The sequence below is a fragment of the Pituophis catenifer genome, unplaced genomic scaffold (genome assembly GCF_029215685.1).
Source record: "Pituophis catenifer annectens isolate HBS135680 unplaced genomic scaffold, rPitCat1.0.hap2 SCAF_8, whole genome shotgun sequence".
NCBI classification, from domain to species: Eukaryota; Metazoa; Chordata; class Lepidosauria; order Squamata; family Colubridae; genus Pituophis; species Pituophis catenifer.
This window is the reverse complement of record NW_027256888.1, coordinates 17255817-17279050: the sequence shown is the minus strand read 5'-3', so window position 1 is coordinate 17279050 and position 23234 is coordinate 17255817. Positions and strand designations below refer to the sequence as shown.

The following is a 23234-nucleotide window of genomic DNA, read 5'->3' as shown; positions in this document are numbered from 1 at the left end:
ATTCAGGCTACTGAATTGATATTAAACTACATTCCTGAAGAATGGGGAAAGAGAATGCAATCCTGATTTTTTCTTCTTCTTGAGTTAAACTGTTACTCAGGAAAAGGACTGGACTACATTTGGTTTTAACCAGGCCGTTTCTCGCTTAATCAAATGTAATCTGAAGCACTTAGACTGAGCTTTTATTTAAAACGCGCAGGGCATTTGATAAGGCAATGATCTCCTCCTCAAGTTTGAAACTTCTGACTCGAGTTCTGGAGTTCTTTAGACTGGAAATACAAAATACATAATAGAAATACATAACAGAAACATGATTAGTTTCTATTAAAAAATAAATAATTTATAGCCAGTTAAGAGTCATCTGTTTATTACAAATACAAATTTGTTCCACAACAATTAGGTTTTTTTCTCACCCCAAGAACCTTTTAAATACACAAATCACCCACAAAAGCTCTTGCCAAAGAGAACTGGGTAAAACAAGTAACAAACTTGCAAGTCCAATGATTATATATAATAAAATATTTGCATCATAGATTGCAGTGCAGTTTTCAGAAATTGAGAGATAATTTTCAGATAAATGGGGATCTGTGCAACAATGGAATACTGACCTTTGCTATTGATTGCTTTCCACCTGTAACAATTATACTAATAGTATTTTACATTTATAGCCAGGAGGATAATTTGGAATCGAATGCTGCCTAAGAATAAAACAACCAACCAACCGAACAAACCAAAAATACTGGAATTTTAAAAATTGGTTTTTTCCTTTAAAGGACGATAATATTCCACATTTTTTTCTGGTATCTGTAATACACTTTAACTGGTACTCAAAAAAGACAGCATAAAAAGATGGCACATTGCAAATTGTGGTACAAATATAATTTTTAAATACAACTGAAAGCTTCATACCTGTTTCCATGTGAATCATGTTTTAAAATAGCATAATTCCCTAGATTCTATGGAATTAAGCCAAAACAAATCTTGGTTTAAAACTGTTGCTGGCATAATGATAAGTTGTTTCTAAATCTTGGTATGGGAATCATGTAGACCTTTTCTCCCAATGCATCATGCTATATAAACATGCCAACATTTCTATGAATCTACCGTAGTATTTTACTGGCGCTGAATATATGAATAGCCATTTGCCTTTTGTCACATGCATGATAATCCTTTTACACAATGTTGCTCTGTATGGGCTACATTGTATGGTCTCTGCAAAATATGCAGCCGGGCAAATAACTGCCTGGACTGACATTAACATTAGTAGAATGATAATAAATTCATATTGCAGTATTATTCTGAAAGTGCATTTTGTTGCGCATAAGTTCAGTTTTCAGCTTTTAATGCCATAGTGATCTTCTATGCAAAGCATAGTAACATCATAAATATTTATAGTTGGAGAAGAAACATAAGTTATCACTCCAAATTATAAATATAACCCAAACTACATCGTGATCTTCTATATGTTGCTTAGAAAAAAAAAATGCACCATTCAGTTTTAATTTGATTTCAGCTTGTGGCCTGACTTCTTTTCCATCTGTCCCATTATCTGCATTAAATTATGGGATCGTCTAAACACCACAAAATACTGTAATGGCATTTTTTCTTTTATCTGAAATACTTCGTTTACAGTTCAGTTATCCAGTTTTCATTTCAGAAAGCTTTCCAGCATTATAATTCTTGTCATATCTATCATATTGTATAATATTAACTTTATGGTTAATATGTTTTCAACCAAGCTAGATTTCTGATAATGGTAACAACTCTGACTTACTGACATCAAGTGAGAAAATACCTATTAATCTTAGTGAAGTTAACTGCTTTTGCAATTTCTCAATGGAACAAACAAATATAATTATGTCAGGACAGTTTACTCTTTTTTAAAATTTGCAGCATGAATTATAATTCTTTTAGAAATAACCAATTGCAGTTTTTCATCATAAGCTCCCCTTATTACTGTTTTCTTGTATTAACTCACATTACTTGGGCACAACTCACAATACAGTCAACAAGCATAACAGTGATAGAAATAAGATACTTATTTTTCTGTAAATATCTTACTTTCTTTAAGCCTCCTGGGTAAATACTTCTGAAATGGGATGCCAAATTATTCTTTGGATCCCTGCAGGCTGCATTCTTACATTGATATGACTTTAAGTATCTTATTTAATCATACCTCATTTTATTAATATATTAAAATAATAGTATCAAATGAACTATTGAATCCTTAACTGTTAAATTCTTTCTTATATAGCAGTTACTGCATATACATTGTCAATTAAGTTCACATTGAAGAAATATTGTCATAATGTGAATGCTGTCCCCACTGACTTTTTCAAGGCTATCTTTTAAACAAAGCATTGGGCTGTAACTTTTGGGTGGGATTTTTTTGGTTTTTTTTTTTTTAATATTTCTCACCCTAATGAATAGATACTGGAAATTATAAAGCCTTTTGTTAACAAAAGTACTTTGGTGTTTTAACACTCCGATTTAATGAATTGCCCTTTGGAAGAATAATCTTACAGTGGCCAGGAAATTTTTAATATTCTACTATATAAGAACTACAAACTAAGTTGCTGCTCCAGATGAATTTAGCAATTTGTCAGGAGATTTGCTGTTAATTATTTCTGTGTCTATGGTTGACCAAGAAAAATATTTCTAATATTCTAGTTTACAAATACTCAAAATCCATTATTACTTAATAAGTGTGGGTTTTTTTACAGAAATGTTATAGGGTAATCACCTTAGCATTAAATATCACATTATCAGATAATTTGTGCTTCGATGCATACCTTTATAAGAACCTTAAAAATTTGTTTGATCTCCCCACCCCCGCTCAAGTTTACAATAATTAGCAAAAAGACCATAGTAGCAAATACACACAATTTTTTTTTTCTTGTAAACAGAACATAAGTAGAAGTTCTGCAAATGCAGTTCTTTTAAGCCATCAATAGTAGTGTTGGCATGTCCTTTGCCTGTTATAAGTTTTTGCTTTTCTATCTTCTTCCACTTTTAATTGTACTTAGCAAGAAAGGTGAAAAAACATTTCTCAGTCACATTTCAGAGATAATGTGCAGCTTCTTAGTACCAATTTTCCTTGCTATTTTTTGTTTGTTCTTTTTTCAAATATAATCTGTGGATTTGATTTTCTTTTCTTCTTGTAGCTAACAGAAACATTTCTCTTTGTTTCCCAAAGAAATGCTACTTCCATCAAACGGGCATGACATCAGGAACAGTTTCTTCTATTTGCTGAGAGTTTGTATCTGTCTGTGATACTGGAACCACAACAGTATCTTTAATTTCAGTGTTCTGAATGGTGGAAGAATTTTTCTCTTCCAGTTTTTTGGCAGTATCTGGACAGTTCTGAACAAATATCACGCGGTTATAAGCCTTCAGCCTTCGCCATAACTGAATGTAGACTTTACATTGTACATACATGAAGACAAGGCCTCCAGTGAATCCAATGGCTACCACAACCAATTTTGTCCAAAATGGCCATTCTAGGACTCCTTTCCATGAGAAACAGAGAGAGAGAGAGAGAGAGAGAGAGAGAGAGAGAGAAATTAATGTTAAATTGATCCAGACTATATCTACTGCTTTCTCTAGTATTTACTATCAAGTATATTTGCTGAGTGGTTTAGAAGCACACTTCCTACTATTTTCATATAAAGACAAAAGTTATCTTTTACAGGTAGTCCTCACTTAATGACATCATTCAAGACAAATTTTCACTGCTAAGTGAAGTGGTAGGTGAAAGTTATTGTGACTGCATCATTTAACAATGGCAGTTCTGGTAATCCCAGCTGCGATTGTTAGGCAAGGACCTCTTGCTTCTCTTGACCACACTCATCTCCACTTCAAATTCCCCCTCACTCCCCCATCTCTGCTTTATTGTTGCCTTGAGCTCTTCATCTTTGACAGAGTCGTCAAACTCAAGGCCTGTGGGCCAGATCTGGTCCACAGGGTGCTTAAATCTGGCCCGTGGGGCCGCCCTGGAAACTGCGAAGAACCAACCCACAGTGCCTCTGCCAGCGAAAACAGCTCGAGAGGGCCGCATGCGGGCTCCCCAAACTCCATTTTCATTGGCAAAGGATTGCAGAGGCTGTGGCAGCCAAAACGGAGCTCGGGAGTGTAACAGGCGGCCCTCCCAAGCTCCATTTTCATTGGCAGAGGGTGCAGGATGCTGTTGCAGCCGAAAATGGGAGCTTGGGAGCCCGTTTTTGTGGAGTGGTCGGGCTACCACAGGCGCTCTTGACATCAAATTTGACACCCCTGCTCTACCACCTACCCCTGTCATCCCACACTATATAACTTTCACCCCAGTTAACATTCACCATCTTCCTCCCATTTCTAGATGTGCCTAGCTGAGGCAGCAGCAGCTTTTCAAGGCTGCGTGAGATCTCCACGATGCTGAACCAGACCTGACAATGGGCCAACAGCTTCTTGGCATAGACACCTCTTGTCACCAGTGGGAAGATGATGATTAAGGCAGCTGGGGATGGTAGAGGTAGGCAGCAGAATGCAGGGAAGACAAAATAACAGATGTGGGGGAGAGGTAGATGAGGGGAACTGAAGCGTACCTTGCTATCATAGATGCAGGCAGACTGTTAAGTGCCCAAATATTGATCATGTGACCATGGGGGTACTGCAATCGCCGTAACTTTGAGGACCTATTCGCCATAGTCATAACTTCTATCAATGAATGGTGGTTATGTGAGGACTAAGTCTGCAAAAATGGACTGTCACTGTATAACTATTCAACTGTGGTCTATTTATGGAGTGTCTGTAAGATTTGCTTAGTGCCTGTGACAACTGCCTATGCACCTGTCAAAAGAAATACCCGATTTGAATGAATGCACAATTTCTTAAGTGTACCTGGCAAGGAGTTTGGCAGAATTCTGTCTGAAATAATACAAGAGGCAAGAAGAAACATCATTTGGGAAGTGCAGCGCAGCTTTATTTTAGGCTGCTCATCTGCAGATTTTTGCTTTTTAGCAGTCACTGAAAAATGTCTCAATTTTAGGAAACATTTATGATTGGTTAGGTTTAGTAAGCTTAAATAATACAATGTTTTACATGGATATAGAATGGGAGGTTAATTGCTGAGTGTAGTAGAACTGTTATATGATAGAAGCAAAGCATACTTGAGAATAAATGATACGCTTAGTATGGTTCAAGATTGAAAAGAGTAAGTCAAGTTTTGTGTGATGTTCCTTTGATTGTTTACTACTTTTTATGGATTATTTAAAATGGAATGCTTGCAGTGAATGTGCCTGTAGCTTTACGTTCCTAAGATGCCATGTTGTAGGCTGTGAACCTGAACAATTTACAATGAATGTTATATGATACAAAACGGAACACAGATCTGGTTGTCAATATATGAAAGATTAAGGCAATCTAAGCTGATAAGAAAAATTGGATGAATTATTTTAAATGATACATACATTCTACTTCTAGCACTTGCTCTAAGTTTTTTTAAAAAAGTCATTTATGCACCTTGTGGAATCCTTACTCAAGATGAGAAATTTTAATCCAATGCTAATAATAAGTAGTATAGTAATATAGTCCTGTGATGGCGAACCTATGGCACGCGTGCCAGAAGTGGCATGCAGCGCCCTCTTTGTGGGCACGCAAGCCGTCGCCCCAGTTCAGCTTCGCCGTGCATGCACGCGCCTCCTGCTGGCCAGCTGGTCTTCAGGCCTCTGCCACGCATACAGATACTTTTTTCCTGTGGCAAGTATTGTGTATAGAGGAACAATATTTGATTCTGCAAATAGTTACAGTATACAGCGCGTTGTACAGAAAGCACAGAATCTTTCTGGAGTCAGTGTTTGCATGAAACACACAGGATAATATTATTTGCATTGCATGATTCTGCTACTATAGTTGTGATTGGGAACTATATAGGATCATTTATTTATTGTTTCTATTTTGATTTCTCTTGCAAGTTTCCATCCTTGATCTCAGCTGATGGCAGAAGTTGTCCAACTTTGTATGGATACGCAGCAAGATTAGGGTTGGTTAGCTTTGGATGAGAAGCCACCAGGGAATAGTAGGTCTTGGAGAAAACAAATCCTGGAAGAAGTCAATGGCAAATTACTTCCAACTCTTGCCGAAAAAACTTTATGGACATGAAACGATCAGGAAATCAACTTGAAGGAAACTTATAGCATTTTCTATTTAAAGAGTTCAAGACCTAATTTCCTCGAAATACCATCCTTAGAAGCCATTAAATACCTGTTTGGAACTACTTATTTGGTCTATAAGAGGTAATGTTTTGGTTTCATTAAAATATAAGGGATATTCTTAAAGTGTTGGATTCTGTGAAAAGAGGGGAACATATGTTTATACGATCATTAAAATCATGTTGCTCCAGAACTAATTATACTGGGTAATCAATCTTTACAGAAAGGATATGCAAATAAAATCCACTATTATGTTTTGAGTGTGTGTACTTAGTGAAATATATCCTAGTGATTCTGCAAGTAGCATAATGTGAAAGTAGAAAATAATCAATATACTCACCATTGTCATTGCCTTGCTTAATTTCCTCAGCAGTCCGATCTATCAATACGTACAATGACCAAACTACACAGGTAATAGCAATAATGTGGAATGTGACTGAGCAAATTATTTTTCTTCTTTCACTTGTCGTCATCTGCAGTTTCTCCCACTGCAAAGTGAAAAAAAAAAGGTTTCAAAGAAAGGTAGGTCATATCATTTTTTTTCTGCAATGAGTCGCAAAGCAAATAACTTGGAAATCGGTCATTCTTAGTACAGACTATAGGTGTTCTTTTACAAAACACATTTCAGAATTTCTTTGATATATAATAACGTTGAATAACCTATTTGTAAAGTGTATTATAGTAACATAATATTTCCTACTATGGGAGTTAAAACAAAGAGGAATACTTGTTCATGGATGTATACATATTCCATACATTCCTGTGGTTAAACATAGAAATTTTTCCTTTAGTACATAGCATCAGTTTGAACTGTTCAGAGCAATGTCTCTGATTTGGTGCCCTGAAGAATTATTAGACTACAATGCTAATTACTCCTATTTGCATTTTTACAATCTATACTTTATTATAAGCTATACTGCCTGACATAAAAACAGCATAACCATGGTTAGATTTTCATGGTGTATTATCCCCTCCCCTAGAGGTGGGCTTCACATAATTTAACAACTGGTTCGCCCAGAATCGAATATGTGAGTGCACACGCACGCTCGCTTCGCTTGTGCACCTTCCACGCATGCTTAAAAAACACGGCTAAATAGGATGGCATTTATTTATTAATTCAATTTGTATGCCGCCCCTCTCCGAAGACTCAGGGCGGCTCACAATGTATTTAAAATCATTATAAAAAACATTTAAGAATTAAAAACATTAAAAACATTAAAACTCATTCACACCATTCATGGCTGGATTTTGCCAGATCACAAGAGCAAGATCAACGGCCCCAGGCCTGCCGGAAAAGCCAGGTCTTCACTGCTTTTCGGAAGGCCAATAGGGTGGGATGGTCCGAACCTCAGGAGGTAACTGGTTCCAGGGAGCTGGGGCAGCCACAGAGAAGGCCCTCTCCCGCGGGCCCGCCAGCCAGCATTGTTTAGCTGACAGGACCCGGAGGAGACCAACTCTGTGGGATCTTACCGGTCGTTGGGAGTTATGCGGTAGAAGGCGGTCTCGAAGATACCCTGGCCCTGAGCCATGTAGGGCTTTAAAGGTAATAACCAACACCTTGAATTGTGACCGGAGACCAATAGGGAGCCAGTGCAGCTCACGGAGAATTGGTGTAATGTGGGTGTACATAGCGCTGGGGCGAGCCCACAGGTCGCAACTACCAGTCCGGCTGAATCCCACCCCTGCCCTCCCCCATTCTTGATTTCCAGGAATAAATACTACTAGTGCGGTTTCTTCTTTGGTGAATCTTGCACTTCTAATAAAGAATACCCTAGTAGCCTAAATTTGTTTTAGAGTATTTCCAAATTTGTTTTAGAGAACTACTAACATGTGTTAACAAATATTGTAAATTGATATTGGCAGAATAAATATCTACTCAAGGAAATATAATTGGATTATATAAGCAGCACAGTATACAACTATCCCAAAGTGAAGTGTTATTTTGCTCAAATCTAGATTTAAATCATTAAATTATTTTTCTTCTTTCTTTTCTTCTTCAGAAGCAAAGGTGAGTGAGAGAAAGGCCACTTTTTAATTTATGCCATGGCTATGAGCAATTAAGCATGCTATTTCATTTTAAAAAAGCACACCAGGGCCACTCATGTAATTAAAGTTTAATTTTGTTCTTAGGTTCACATAATAAGTATCTAGCCAATAATTAACAAACATATTTAGATAGATTTTTCTTCTATAAAAATAGATTTCACTATCCTTAATTGTGTTTTCCTGTTTAATAAACTACTTTTTAAAAGCCCTGCTATTAAAAGTTTCTAATTTGATATATTAGTTTTGTATCTTATAAAAATAGTTCTTTGGTTGAGCATGGTGCCACACTGCCATCTGGCTGCAATGTGTGATACAGAATATCAGATCTCAAGCAGTATTTAGGTAAACTTTCAAATAAATTCAGGCAGTAGGAACATCACATAAATAAAGAAAATACCTTGTTAATAAGAATGGAAAATAAAGAGCAAGAGCTGCTAATATTAAATCAGTGATCTTCCCTAAGTCAAGCTTGACTCTTGTGGATTTATGGACAAATTTATGTAATTTTCTTTTGCACAATATGGAAATGACATGGCATTGCATTCTTTCAGACAGTTTTCTTTTTAAACTTTCCAAATTTGTAGTCCTGCATTTTCTGAAGGCCTCTCACCAAAACACTAATTAGATCAAAGCACTAAGCAGCTAAATCAGACACTTTGTCTAGATACTGTCAACTTGTAAGCCTGCTTAAAATGGGGTTTTCTTTTAAACAATATTGAATTGTGACATTCTATTGTTATATTTTACACAATAAAGGTCTTTATGTGTTAAAGCTCTTTTGACTGTGTATAGTTAAAAATTTTAATAGAAAAATATTTTGACTACATAACCTACAGAACTTCTCTGCTATTCATTAAAGTAGCCATTTTATTTTTTCAGGTTTCCACAATGTCAGCCTTTATCAAAATCAATACTCAGATTACAGGGCTTGCAGGCAGAAATTCAAAGCACACTGTCCATATTTACTCTTTTTTTTTACATAAACTATCATAATTAAAGCAGAAAATCAGCTTCTCCTGTAACATAATTAAGTATATAAGATTTAGAATAACAGAATAACAGAGTTGGAAGGGACATTGGGGGACTTCTAGTCCAATCCTCTGCTCTTCTAAAAGACCTCCAGTTATGGACCACTCACTAATCACGTCTCCTTGATTAGTTTCCATCCATTGTTTCTTGTCTTGGCTTCTGGTGCATTTTGAAAATAGGTTGATCCCTCTTCTTTGTGGCAGCCCCTCAAATATTGGAACAGTGCTATCATGTCACCCCTACTCCTACTTTTCATTCAAGATATCAATCCCAAGGTTCAAATCTTACATAATTTTCCCCCCACCCCACTCCAAAGGCATCCTAACATCTTGAGATCCAGTTCTTTTTTCTCTGTGAAAATTCAGATGACTTCTGTGCATTGCTATGGTAAAATACCTGTTTGGTCCAAAACTCTCTACTTCTGACCATCTACTGAACTTCTCATGGATACTTTCCTCTAAGATGCTTCTTTTTTAAATCCACTGATTTGGGAGGTGCCAGAAAATTTCCCTCTAGGTATGAAGAATTTGAAGGGACTTTGACTGTCCCTCCACCATTGTGTCAAATCTTGACCCTGAACTGCTCCTGTTCAGAAATGGGTAGAAGAATGTTCATGCTCTATATAGTTGACATCAGGTGGAGTGAAGGACTTCTAAGCGGTGCCGAGACCTCCACTTTTGGTATCTCATAGCCAGTAACTCTTCTCAATTTGGATCCCTCTATATGCTAAGACCGTGTAGGGAGTGGTTGGGTTCAAGGCAAACAGCGCCCACTTCCTTATGAGAACATATTGCAGACAACAAATATATTGTATTTATATAACTCTTATGTTTTCATCCATCAAGCTCCCTTGTCCAAAGGTTTTTGCGAAAGTCTTGGACAGGGAAGGTTCCTGTTTTATATAATTCATAGTGAAATAATGCACATTAATGCTTCCCAGGTTCTGTGTAAATCAGAAGTTACAGCATATTCTATCTTTTAATCTGCGTCTCCTGTACAGGAAATCCAAGTTCTGTTCTACCTCAAATTCTCCATCCCCATCTGTTTCATTAAGGTGGTTGGGCAGGGGAATTATGGCATGCAAGAGACATTGGGTACATTATAGTACCTAAAAGGACCAGTGAAAATACTGGGTGTATTTTCTTTGTTCTTGGAATCTGTAAGTGAAAGGTTACAGGATTGATCTATGCAAGTGCAGAAATGGGTGTAATAACTTTTACCCAGTCTCTTAATCAGCTTTATAAGAGCAAAGAAGATCATAAGCAAACCTTAACTAGTTGTTTGCACTTGGTAAGATTGGTAAGGACTTGGTCAAAACGCTATCAAGTAATACATCAAATACATTTAATATATCAATATAGTTTGTCAGTTTAACATGCATTCGAATATATTGCATCCAACAAGATATTAAATCTTGAAGTCTTCTCGATCAAATAAACAATCTTAAGATGCTTAAGGAACTTGTGTTGGTCAATTGTTTCTAATTCTACTTGACTCAATGGGTATCAGTTTACCTTGCCTGCCACTGCTGCTTTGAGTTCTTTTCATGCCTGTATCATCAGTACCAATATATTTGGTCCGGTGGTGGGTTCACATTTTGTTACTACCGGTTCACTCCTCGCCCGTGCCTGCCTTCTGCACATGTGCCCGGCCTTCCACGCATGCGCTTTGCTCTCGTGTGCACCTTCCGCGCATGCACCTGGCCTCAAAAATATGCCTAAATAAGACGGCATAGAGTGGGAGTGGGAGTGGGAGTGGGAGTGGGGGTGGGTGGGCCCACCCGTGATTTCTGCTACTGGTTCCCCCGAACTAGTCCGAACCGGCTGAATACCACTTCTGATTTGGTCCCCTTCAGAGCAAGATCAGTCCACACAATGAGATGTAATTTGTGGATAGGCAGCTAAAGTTAACAAATGGTTTGCTCTTTCATGTTGGATTTATAGTCGTCTATAACCACAAAGCCATGATTAAGGCTACCCACAGTCAACAGTAACTATATAATTCATAGCTGCACTTCTCAGCTGTGTAAACCATATGAAACACCCCAACTTGAAGCAGAATATGTCCCTAGGTTTTGCATCAAGAGAATGCTGCTACATAAAACAGCTGGATGTAATTTGGATGTAATGTCAAAATAGGAAAAGGTTCACTGTTGGAGGTTCTACTGGATTCCTGCTAGAGCAGGGCTATCAAAATCCCGGCCTGCGAGCCGGATGTGTCAGGCGCTGGCCATGCCCACGCCCGGTTTAGTGAAGGGGGAAAAAGTCCCGATATGTCATGTGATGCAGCCATGATGACGTGAGTTTGACACCCCTGTGTTAGAGCAAACAAATGAAAATTGTGACCCAGAAAACCTCTGGTCAGCAAGAGCTGCTATGGCACTTATCAGGCACTCCTTCTTTGAATCAGGAAGTCCTGAAGTTACACATTACACTTGTCATATTTCAATTAGACTACTGCAATTTGCTTCATATGGGGGATGCCCCTGAAAATAACTAGAGGTTGCAGCTGGCATATATAGTAATGCAGTTGTCCACATGCTTTATGGCTCGGGCCCTTCTTATTTTCAGGAATATGTTTTAGATGAATCTCCCATTTAAAGAAATAGAAAAAATATTCATGCTATGGAATTCTGGGATTTGAAGTCTACAAAGCTTAAAATGGCTGTTGAGAAACAAGGCTTAAGAGATATGATCCTTACCTTGCTCCTTTCTTCTCTATGTGACATAATCAAGTACTGAGCTGCAGCCGTTCAGATTTGATCACCTGTTTTAACGCAATGTCAACTGTCTAACTGCTTTCAATACTTTAAAGCAACTGCACTTTTTTGGGGCATGACAAGGCTTCCACCATGGAATTCTGAGAAAGAAAGGCTGAATACTATGCCAACAGGTACAACATTACATTCCTGTGATCCACAAAGGGTTTTTTTTTTTTAAATTGAATCTGAAGTGCTGCACAGAGCTGTTAAATTTATATTATTAGACACATAAAATATACTGTAAGTACTTCTCACATTTTCTTTTGTGGAGAAAACATCTCCTGACCTTCTGACAGCTCCTCAAGTATAATGGGTAATTTAATACATTTAAGTGCACTTATCAGTCTCCTTATGTTTGGTCCATTTTAGATTTGCTTTTCCTAGCCTAAATTTTCGCTAATAAGATACAATAATCATTTAGGTCACAGACATCAAAGATGCTGATGGGGCAATCTAAATGCTTTTTGTATAATGCTTTAGATAAAGTCCTTTTTAGCAAAAGAAGCCAAGTTTCTAGCAAAGAATATTAACTTTATTTCAAATCTTCTTGTAGTGATAGATTTTGTATTGATTTTGAATCTATTTGATATTGACATATTAAAATTTGAAATGCTTTGTTTTATCTATAATTCATTCATGTTTTATCTATAATTCATTCATATATATGCATGTAATTGTGTATGTGTACACACATACATACATACACACACACACAAACTCACATAAATACAAATGTTCAAATTCATGTGTTTTTTAATTTTATATTTATGTATATCTAGTTCCTATGTGATTGTAATGTGTTGATGTATTAATAATCAAGGAAATATATCACAAGTATGATTTTCTAAATCTACAAGGATCCTTCTGTATCATTTAGTGGTCGTTTCTACTTATTTGGACCTTTCTTATGAAATGCTGATCCTGTGAGTGCAGGGTATTGGACACTAGAGGGTAGTGGAGAATTATTTATAAAAGAAATTTCATGTTTTTCTTCACCATACTACATCTTATGAAAGCATACAGTAAGGTAAAAGTGTTTTCTTTCTAAATTGTACCAGTGTTTTGCCTTCATCCATTAAATTTAAAAAGGTAATGAATATTAATAAACAGTCATATGTACCTGTATATGAGCCTATTTATCTACTTGCATTTGCATGCTTTTGAGCTGCTAGGTAGGCAGGAGCTGGGGCAAGTAATTGGAGCTCATGCGAAGCTCAGGTCTCAAACTCAGGATGTCAGCTTTCCAATTGACAAGCTCATTATCTTTAACTGCTGAGTGATCGCGCTACCTTATATTGGTTTATACATCTGATTTATACAACACTGAATCAAAAATAAAAATATTAAAATCAAAATGTAATGAAATCAAGGATCAAATGTACTTCTATATTGGTGGATTAGAGGGTTGTTTTTTTTTTACATTATCCTTCATTTATCGTTTCTGCATGAATAACCAAATAGATTGTTGGATCAATCCAAAGTAGTGGCTTCTACCTATAAAACTCTTTATGGATGGCCTTCTCCATATCTAATTAGCTTGTCCAACCCATCCAGTATATAGTTCCCAAGTGATCCTGCTAGTGATCCTCTCGGCCACTGAGGTCAGCATGCTACCCACAAGCATTTTTTTAGTGGTGGCCCCCACATTATAGAATAATCTCCCTTCAGAAGTTAGATTATCATTTTAGGTCATATAGACAGTACTTGTTCAAATGCCCTAAATACGGTTTTCAAGAATATTTTTAAAATGGAAATCCAATTTAATCTATTTCTTTCTCTTTTTCACAAGCATATACATTCTGGACTCACACAGAAATGTTTAATATAATGTATTGCACTTGGACCACAAGACTTCCTTGACAAAGGCTTGATGTAAACTTTGCATCAGTTTTCTTTTTCATTTCAACCCACTTTAAAGTACTGTTAGAATAAAACTGGGGAGGTGGTCATACAGTCTCTCTTAAATTCACAGAAATACATTAGGGTGTAAGTAAAATAAATAATAATGTGGATTGTTTGGATTTAGCCTACTGTGAATTTAGTCACAATAATTTATTCTGCAAACTAAGTTAGAAGAAAACATGGCTTATCATATCAGCACTGTAACATGTAAAATATTATTGTATCTATCTAGCACAGTGAGTTTGTCATCTTAACATTTTCACGATCAATTAATTGGGTTGCAACCGTCCTGCCATTCATACACCCATATTTTGTTAAAGAGGTTTTTGTTAAAAACCTTGACCACAGTAAAAACAATGTTACATATTCTAAAACTTGGCTTATTGATACTTGTTATGCTTGCCAAACATATGGGATCAGTTTAGAAGCCTATCTTTCAGAATAATACATTTTCTCTTACAAGCAATATTTCATAGTAAATAGTTTTTCCACCTATTATTTTTTTTTTTAAAAAAAAATCTGGATAACTTTACTTGTAATTTAGTAATTTTTGCAAAGACGAATGTCACATTCTGCTGTTTGTTTATCATAAATAAAGACAACTACATGCTTTCCAAAAGCTGGGAACGGTATTTTCCCCCAACCTTGCTTTAGAGCAGGAATATCCAACCTTGGCAACTTTACAACTTGTGGACTTTAACTTCCAGAATTCTCTTACCAATCCTATAGAGACTCTTTTAATAGGCATACCAGGATTTAATTTCTGTTTGCAAAGCATCCTATAATTAAATTGCCTTAAATTATTTGCATTAGGTTTGTTTAAATTCTCTTAGGACCATGGAAGCATTTTCTCCTAATTTAGAAAGGTTGAAAATTAATGCAATGCATTATTTATTAGCGTTAAATCTGAAATCTGTCTTCTTTACAACTTTCAGCTAAATTAGAAGAATTATCATACAGTAATTTAGCCTAATAATCCTGTATATAATTTGAAGCTTCTAAACTATATATTAATAGTATAATAAATTTAATCACTTGGAAATGAAATCTGCATATTTACTGGCAGATTCATGTTTTTGTTGAATTATTTATTGGATTTATTTCTATTGCAATTGCTAGACTCTCATTAGTAACAATATCAACCACAAAACCTTGTACTAAAAGGTCCACAATATAAACAAAAAATACAAAATAGTAAAAAATAACCAGGACAAATGAAAATATAAGCAGAGAAGTTTTTGTGAATGTGTTACCTCACAAATGTTCACAAGGGAAACCACTCTTTTGAAGTGAACTTGATATAGCAACAGAAACAGCAATAGCATTTAGACTTATATACTGCTTCATAGTGCTGTACAACCCTCTCTAACCAGTTTACAGAGTCAGCATATTGTTCCCAACAATCTGGGTCCTCATTTTACCGACCTTGGAGGGATGGAAGGCTGAGTCAACCTTGAGCCTGGTGAGAATCGAACTGCCAAATTGCAGGCAGCCTCCAGTCAGCAGAAGTAACCTGCAGTACTGCATTCTAACCACTGCGCCACTGGAGCTCTTATGGATTATAGATGAGTACAGTATACTCAGTACAAAGTGGAAATGAGAGCTAAATTCTGGGACAATCAATTTTCTGGGTTCTAGTCTGATTGAAATTATTTTAAAAATCAAGGATCAGGAATGACTTTCTGATAATGTAAAAGGTTGCAATAAAAGAAGGAGCATCTATGTAAGACTAGGCTGAAACTGCCATATCTAAAGAGGATGATGCAGGCCTGTAAGCAGGGTGGATAGTCAAGAATCTTGGCTAAAAGATCCCTTCAGGAGAGAAATAAGAAGGAACTACTTTATTTTTCGGAGTATAAGATGCACCTTCCCCCCCCCAAAAAAAATAGGCTGAAAATTTGGGTGTGTCTTATACTACAAATGTAGCTTTTTTGAAGTTTTTTTTCATCCCTAACGAGGTGCTAGCGAGTGGAGCAATTTTTCCAGCTTTGCCTGCTCCCTCGACTCTCTGCTGTGCTTTAACGAGGCGCTAGCGAGTGAAGTGATCTCCATGCTTTGCTCTGATTCTCAGCTGTTCTTTAGAAGTTTTTTTTCAGCCCTAACTAGGTGCTAGCCAAGTGAAGCGATCTCCCTGTGCTTTGCCTGCTTTTTTCATTGCTGCTTCCTCTCAGCTGTGGCTTAGAAGCTGTTTTTTATCCCAAAGCAGGTGATAAAAAACCTGCAAATTAATGTGCTGAAGCTGACCAGACTAAGGATGCTAGCCAGATGAATATCTGGTAGGCAGATTTTCCCCCCTATTTTCTTCCCCAAAAACTAAGCTGCGTCTTATACTCCAATGTGTCTTACACTCTTAAAAAATACGATAAGTCGTTAAGGAAATAAAGGGAAAATGTCACCTAAACCAAACTAAAGAAGTTGGGCACAGGGGAAATCTCTCCCCAAACCCCATCAAGAGCTACCAGATTGTAACAAGAGTAGCTGCCAGTCTTGTGAACCAACGAAGCAAGGACTTTGGGTGACAAAAGGGATCCTAGAGTCCACCCACTTTTTGAATCATGTTTGGATCCAGACTTGGTAGCTTCTGTCCCTCTGGTTAGTGCTTGCCAGCCTAGTTGAGGACTTTGTTAAGTGTGGACGAGTATATGTGTTCGCATGTGTGTGTAGAAGAGCAAATAGATGTACATTGTAACCAGTAAAGTTCTGCTGTTATTTTAAATTTACTGGGTCTCTGTGTATTCTAAAAAATTGTTTGTGCCTCAGTGTTTGGTTGAAAGTGATTTGAGTATGGCTATTTTCCAAGTCTATGAATGAATGACCATAAGGCTGGGAGCACACATGTAACATCTGTATTTCCCATTATTTTCAATTGAATTATTATTCTATCTTCTTGCAAAAACATCTCTAACTAAACAGTTTAAACAGCTTTCTACAAGAATTAACTACCATGGTCATATCAATTAACCATTTATGGGAAAATTATCTTACTGTGCGCATTATACCTTATCATGGTACTTGGACAATTTCTAGGCTCTAGAATGGAACTTGAATGTAAAAACACCAATATAAAATAATTCTTTGTGTTTGTCCTTTGCACTCTATTATTCCTTAAAGGAAAAAAAAAAGACTATCTATCTATCTATCATCTATCTATCTATCTATCTATCTATCTATCTATCTATCTATCTATCTATCTATCTATCTATCTATCTATCCACATGGATTGTTGTTGTTTTTCCGTTAAAAATCTCATATATGATTTCTTTCAGGCAAAGAAAATGAAACAGATGAGTCAATATTTTAAATTGGGGTATTTTAAATTTCTGGGATTTTAATTTGAGCCTAATCTATTTAATGATTTTAAATTTTAATTGTTTTGTTTTGTGTTTTTAAATAGGCTGTACACCGCCCTGAGTCTTTCGGGAGAAGGGCGGTATAGAAATAAAATTATTATTATTATTATTATTATTATTATTATTATTATTATTATTATTATTATTATTATTATTATTATTATTAATATTAATATTTAAATAAATTCTTTAGTATAAAGGAAATATAGGGCAAGCAAATAAGAAAATATAACTGTTATTGTCTAGTTGGAGGCAATGATAGAAAAAAGTCCACAAGAGGGTGTAGTAAGTCTGATTATTGTTTGAGTCTTATTTTCTAGAGGCCCATCTGAATAAAAACATTTACATTTCTTTCTTTGTCTAAGCTTTTTGATAAGAGAGCTTTAGTTAACTGTTTTGATGTCTTTGACTTTCTTCTTTATTCCATTATGTAAATTGCATTTATTAAAAAAGATGGTCATATTTTTAAAATATTTCTTCCTCCTCCCTCTCCCCTCTCGTCTACAGAACCAGCAGAGTAACCATTTTCTGTTCTAAAAGAATTCACTTATATTTAATTTTGGTTGTTTGGGACTGTAGAAAGTTGCCAGGGATGCAATATGTTCTAATGTTATTAATGGAGGGGTGGTGGTGGACTTAGTTTCTATGCGTTACTTTTGTTTGTTATATTGCGTGTTACTTAGGAGGCTACATAAATTGAACCCGTAAAAGGGAAATCAAATATAACTCTGAACAAAGGAACACTTGGATTTTGCATACTTTCTCTGAATTGTCTATACATGTTATAAAATTACTTTAGCTTTAATGTGCCTAATCTGTGCACTTCCCCCATGTTGTTTTCTTTAATGACGTGAGAATAAATAAAGAAAGGGAAAAAAAAGTCAGTGTCAGGCCTTTGTGCTTAACTGGTGAAGCATTTGACCTTACAAGTGACCAAGAATGACAGTGATTTAAGGTTAGCCATGTCACAGTCACAGCCACAGCTTATTGTTGGAAAGAAAACACTGAGGCATGTTACCTTGACAACATCTCCCAGCTGCACTGAAAATCAAAGGAAAGACAAACCTCTCAGTTATGGCAAAGAATAGCAAAGATGTTAGTTAAAAATAAAATTGCTCCCAGAGAAACTCAGTGCTAGCCATCCTAAGCAAAATTACCTGTCATTTTTATCATGATTCTTATTATAAAACTGATGGGAAAGCACAGAGATTTATAGTTGCGCAAAGCAGTAGGTAGAACAATACTAGCAATGTATTATAGTCAGGACCGTTCAGAAGTTTCTTCTTTCTCTGAAGAAATAGTACAGGTCGCCTGCAGGTCTAAGAAGGGCTTAAAGTGCTGAACAGGAAGAAAAAAAGAACCAAGAAGTCTTAGTTTCTCAACAGCAGCTGTCTCCACAGGGAATGCTGTTTTCAAGAGTCAATATAGCCTGGCATAGTTTTAAATTATGAAAGTAGCTCATGGGAAACATGAAGCAGAAAAAGTATCAATAAATATTTGCTGTTTATTACAAATATCAGCATATTAAATGAACGTAGTTCCAAAGAGCGAATGATACCGTGCACTGTTTTGTAACTGATTTTTTTTTTTTTTACAAAGCTTGTTAGAATTTTCTTGAGGGGGGGTGTCAAACTCGATTAAATTGAGCGCCACATCAGGGTTGTGTTTGACCTTAGGGGGACTGGGCATGGCTGGGGTGGGCATGGCCAGCTTGACATCCTGCAGTCCTCTGCCAGTGAAAATGGAGCCATTTTTGCTGGCAGAGGACTGCAGGAGGCCATTGCAGCTGAAAACGGAGCCATCCCGAACTCCATTTTTGCTGGCAGATGCACAGTGGCGCTGGTCCTTTGCTGTTTCCAGGGCGGCCCTGTGAAACAGATCTAAGCACCCTGTGGGCTGGATCCGGCCCACAGGCCTTGAGTTTGACACCCCTGCTCTTGAGGTTGAAAGTATGTTTTTAGTTATTATTAATTTTTTTTAGCGTATGGTATACAATGTCAGGGAAATCTACAAATGATAAACACAATGCAGTCCCGAGAGCCTATTGTTCATTTTGTTCAGCACTTGTGTGCCTTGGAGCTAGTGTACACATCCTGACTAGCATACACCATACAGCAGTGCATTTGTGCTTCCAGGCTCTTCCACCTGTCTCGCCTCACCTTGCTTCATGTTACATTGCCTCATATCCAGCCAGGTCCAGCGCCAGTTTCTACTCTCAGTGTACACGTACTAGGTTTGTCCCCACCAAAGTGGTACCAAATATCTACTTGCAATGTTGCATGTTTTTGAACTGCTGGGCGAGGAAGAGCCAAAGAGCAAGTGGAGGGAGCTCACCCCATCTCACAGAGCTGGGCTTAAACCACTAGAGTGCAGAACATTTCTGGCTGGCAGTTCCAGCATCATTAAGCATCATTATAGCACTGCATTGCCATGATTTTAGTATTATATGTTTTCACAGAAGACTATATAAATTAAATGTATTTTAGCAGGCTATTGTTAACTCTGAAGTAATTGAGGAATTTCTACCTTAATGCTAGGGACCATCATAAAGATGGAATGAGCTACACATCCCAGAAATGTTTCCAACTTGGAACCCAGCTCTATGATGGCCTATTTAGGCACGTTTTCAAGGCTGCGGAAAACGCGCAAGCGAGCAAACGTGCAAGCGTGGAAGGGGCATGTGCCTGGCAAACCGTGGTAAGAATATTGGAAACCCACTGCTGGTAGATGACTTGCAAGGTCCCTTCCAAGTCTGTTACATCTGTTAAAAGAAATGAAAAAACAAGAAGACCACATTTCTTGATCAAGATATATTACCTAGGAACAATAAAGATCAAGGAAGAACAGGAAATAATAAAGCAGCAAATAACAGTTACAGCAAGAAGATAATCATATATGAAGCTTGAATTGCACACTACAGGCAGAACCTTGCATTTCAGTAAAATCAGAAATGTTTCTACCAATGCATTAATGGAGAGAATGCAACTAACTAGTCAACACCTGATAAAGAAGAAACAATATAGTTCTGGATGCAGCTATTGGACAAAGAAATACAATAAGGATAGAGCTGAGATAAAGGATGTGAATAAGAATAGAAAAGAAGCTGAAATGAAAGAACTTCTAATAACAACAAAAATGATGGAGAAAATGGCAAGGAAAATCAAGAACTGGTAAGCACTAAATGAAGATGAACTGCATGGTTTTTGACTGAAATATTTGACTGGTCTGCACCCATTCACCGCCAAGCAGTTTAACAACCAACCAATATGCACCAAATATTAGTTTACCAATAAGTGTCAAATTGCAGACAAGAAAACAAACTGCATGGTGAGGTAGCTGATGCAATCCAACAACATCTATCTGAAAACAAGCTCCTTGTTTTCAGCTAAAGCAGAAAGGAAATTACCCAAACATCAGAAGAATGAAAGATCAACTCCTAATTGACAAAATGATTTTGGAAATCTTTGAGACAAGGAAAACCAACTTGAATGTTGCATGGATTGCTTACAAGAAGGCATATGACTCCATAACACATGCCTGAAAAATCATATGTCTAGAAATAAGAGAAATCAGTAGAAATATCAACAGCTTTGCACAAAGATCAGTGGCTGAATGGAAGACACGGTTGTTGATCAATGATGATAGACTGAGAGAAGTCAATATCAAGAGAGAAATATGCCAAGGACACTCACTAACACCACTACTGTTTGTCATTGAATTGATTCCTCTGTCAACAATACTAAACAAGTCAGCCATGGCTATCAAACATCAAGAACATCTGCCAGGCTAATACACATGTACAGTCTGAAACCATACAGAAAAATACCATTTGAAATTGAATCACTGCTAAATACCATCCATATAAATAGCCAAGGTATTTCAAGGGAGTTTGGATTGGAGAATATGTCACCCTTACCATTAACTGGGGAAAAATAATGAAAACTGAAGGAATCAAGATGCCCTATTTGAAATCACATTAAGAATCTGGATGAAGCCAATCACAGCAAATACCTGGGCATCTTTCAAGCGGACAACATCAAGCACTGAAGTCAAAGTTAAAAATGAATATACAATGACAGTAAAGAAAATCTTAAATTCCAAATTCAGTGGAGGAAATACCATCAAGGCAATTAAGAGCTGGATAATTCCATTCATTAGATACAGAGCTGAAATGGTAGCCTGGACTCAAGCAGAACTAAAAGCCCAGAAAAATAAGGACAACGCTCTTCATTCAGGCTGAGATATTGACAGACTCTGTTTACCAAGCAGCATAGGTAGGCATGGAATGTTGCAAGTAGACTAGAAAGTTGAAGAAGAAAAAAGGGCATTGGAAGAATATCTGAAGGACAATGAAGAAGATGCACTGAAGCTAGTACACCATGAAGGCTGACTGTATACAGGAGAGACCAAACTGGCCTATAAGCAAAAACAGATGAAGAATAGAAAAGAGGCAAGGCAAAATATTACATGGCAAAATATTACCAAGGCAAAATATTACATGACCAGTCTAAACAAAAAACAATTGCCCTACTAGGCAGGAGTGCTATTCAGCAGGTTCAGAGAACCAGCAAATATTACCTCTGGCTGGACCCCGAGTGGGGTGGGAATTGAATTTTTGCAATATCCTTCTCCCAGGAGTGGGGAGGAAATGGGGATTTTGCACTATCCTTCCCCTGGAGTGGGGTGGGAATGGAGATTTTACATATCCTCCCCCTGCCACGCCCACCAAGCCACACCACCATGTCCACCAAGCCATGCCCACAGAACCGGCAGTAAAAAAAAAAATCCACCACTGCTAGTAGGCAAAATAGATAACATGGTTAAGATGGTTGTCCTCTTAATGATTAAGAGGACAAAAGTTCAAAAAAGAGACAGAGGAGTTAGTTCTGGCTAATAAAGCATCAGATTAAGCTTTAAGAACAAATAAACATTCAGAGCCAGAACTGAGAAGACAGCAACAGATTGCAAATTTTGTCCCTGCAAGTAAGCTGAAGAAACAGTGGGCCACCTGGTTAGTTCTGTAAGATCTCAGAGACTGACTATAAACAGAAAGAAAAATAGAAAATAGCAACAATAATGCACTGAAATCTGCAAGAAACACCATTCGCCTACTAAGAACAAAACTATTTTGCGACCACAAAACAGATAAAGTAATAGAAAATGAAGAAGCTAAAGCTTCTTTAAAATTCAAACAAAAAAAGCACTTGCCACATAACACCCCACACTTAATAACTATCAATGTTTCTATATGACCATGCCAGCATTTTAGGAACAGAAAGAAAATCAGGATACTGACTCCAAAGCACTAATAAAAATACAAAATGTATTTCAGAAAAAAAAAACATTTTAAATAAATAGCAAATGATAAAATAGGAAAGGCAGTTTGAAAAGATGCTATTGTAAGAAGTTTGAGGAAAGTTTGAGGAAAACTTTGAAAATGTATAATGTGCCTACAAGCATTTTAATTCTCTGATCGGCACCATAATAGATTTTAGTGCAGTACAACTCACATTTATGTATTTGTTTATTATTTTTTTTTGTTTATTTGAATTAATTAGCCACTCAACTCCAGTGGACTCTACACTGAAGTATTACTTCCATGAAGTAGTCGGATTCACTATAACACAAATCTGGTCTGATGCACAACCTTTCTCAAGCAAGCACTGGAATTCTGCAGTATCTCAAGTATATTGGCTAAACTTTCAAGGACTCTAATTTGCAGGTATAGAAAGAAAAGGAGAATGAAAAAGATAATTGTGTCTTCTATTCCCACCCATATCTTCCCTCAATTATACCACAGTCTTGAGAAACCCTGACAAATGAGCTTGACCTTTATTTTATCTGGTAGTCCTTTTTTAAGCAGGTCCATTAAATTTCTTTAATTTTAGCCCAGATTTAGAACTAACAACTAAAAGTCAGCATTATATTTCTGAGTTGACATTTGAGCAATCATAGGTGGAA

The 23234-nt window shown here is 36.8% G+C and overlaps 1 protein-coding gene across 1 annotated transcript in view; it reads right to left on the bottom strand.

Moving 5' to 3' along the window:
* Positions 1–3101: 3101 nt before the first annotated feature.
* MARCHF1 (membrane associated ring-CH-type finger 1) overlaps positions 3102–23234 on the bottom strand; it is a 123363-nt gene continuing 103230 nt past the window's right edge. The window contains exons 6-7 of the mRNA XM_070948721.1: positions 6526–6673; positions 3102–3509 (exon numbers count right to left, since the gene is read on the bottom strand). Of these exons, the coding sequence (XP_070804822.1) occupies positions 3211–3509; positions 6526–6673 (447 nt within the window). The 3' untranslated portion in view covers positions 3102–3210. The remainder of the gene's footprint in view (positions 3510–6525; positions 6674–23234) is intronic.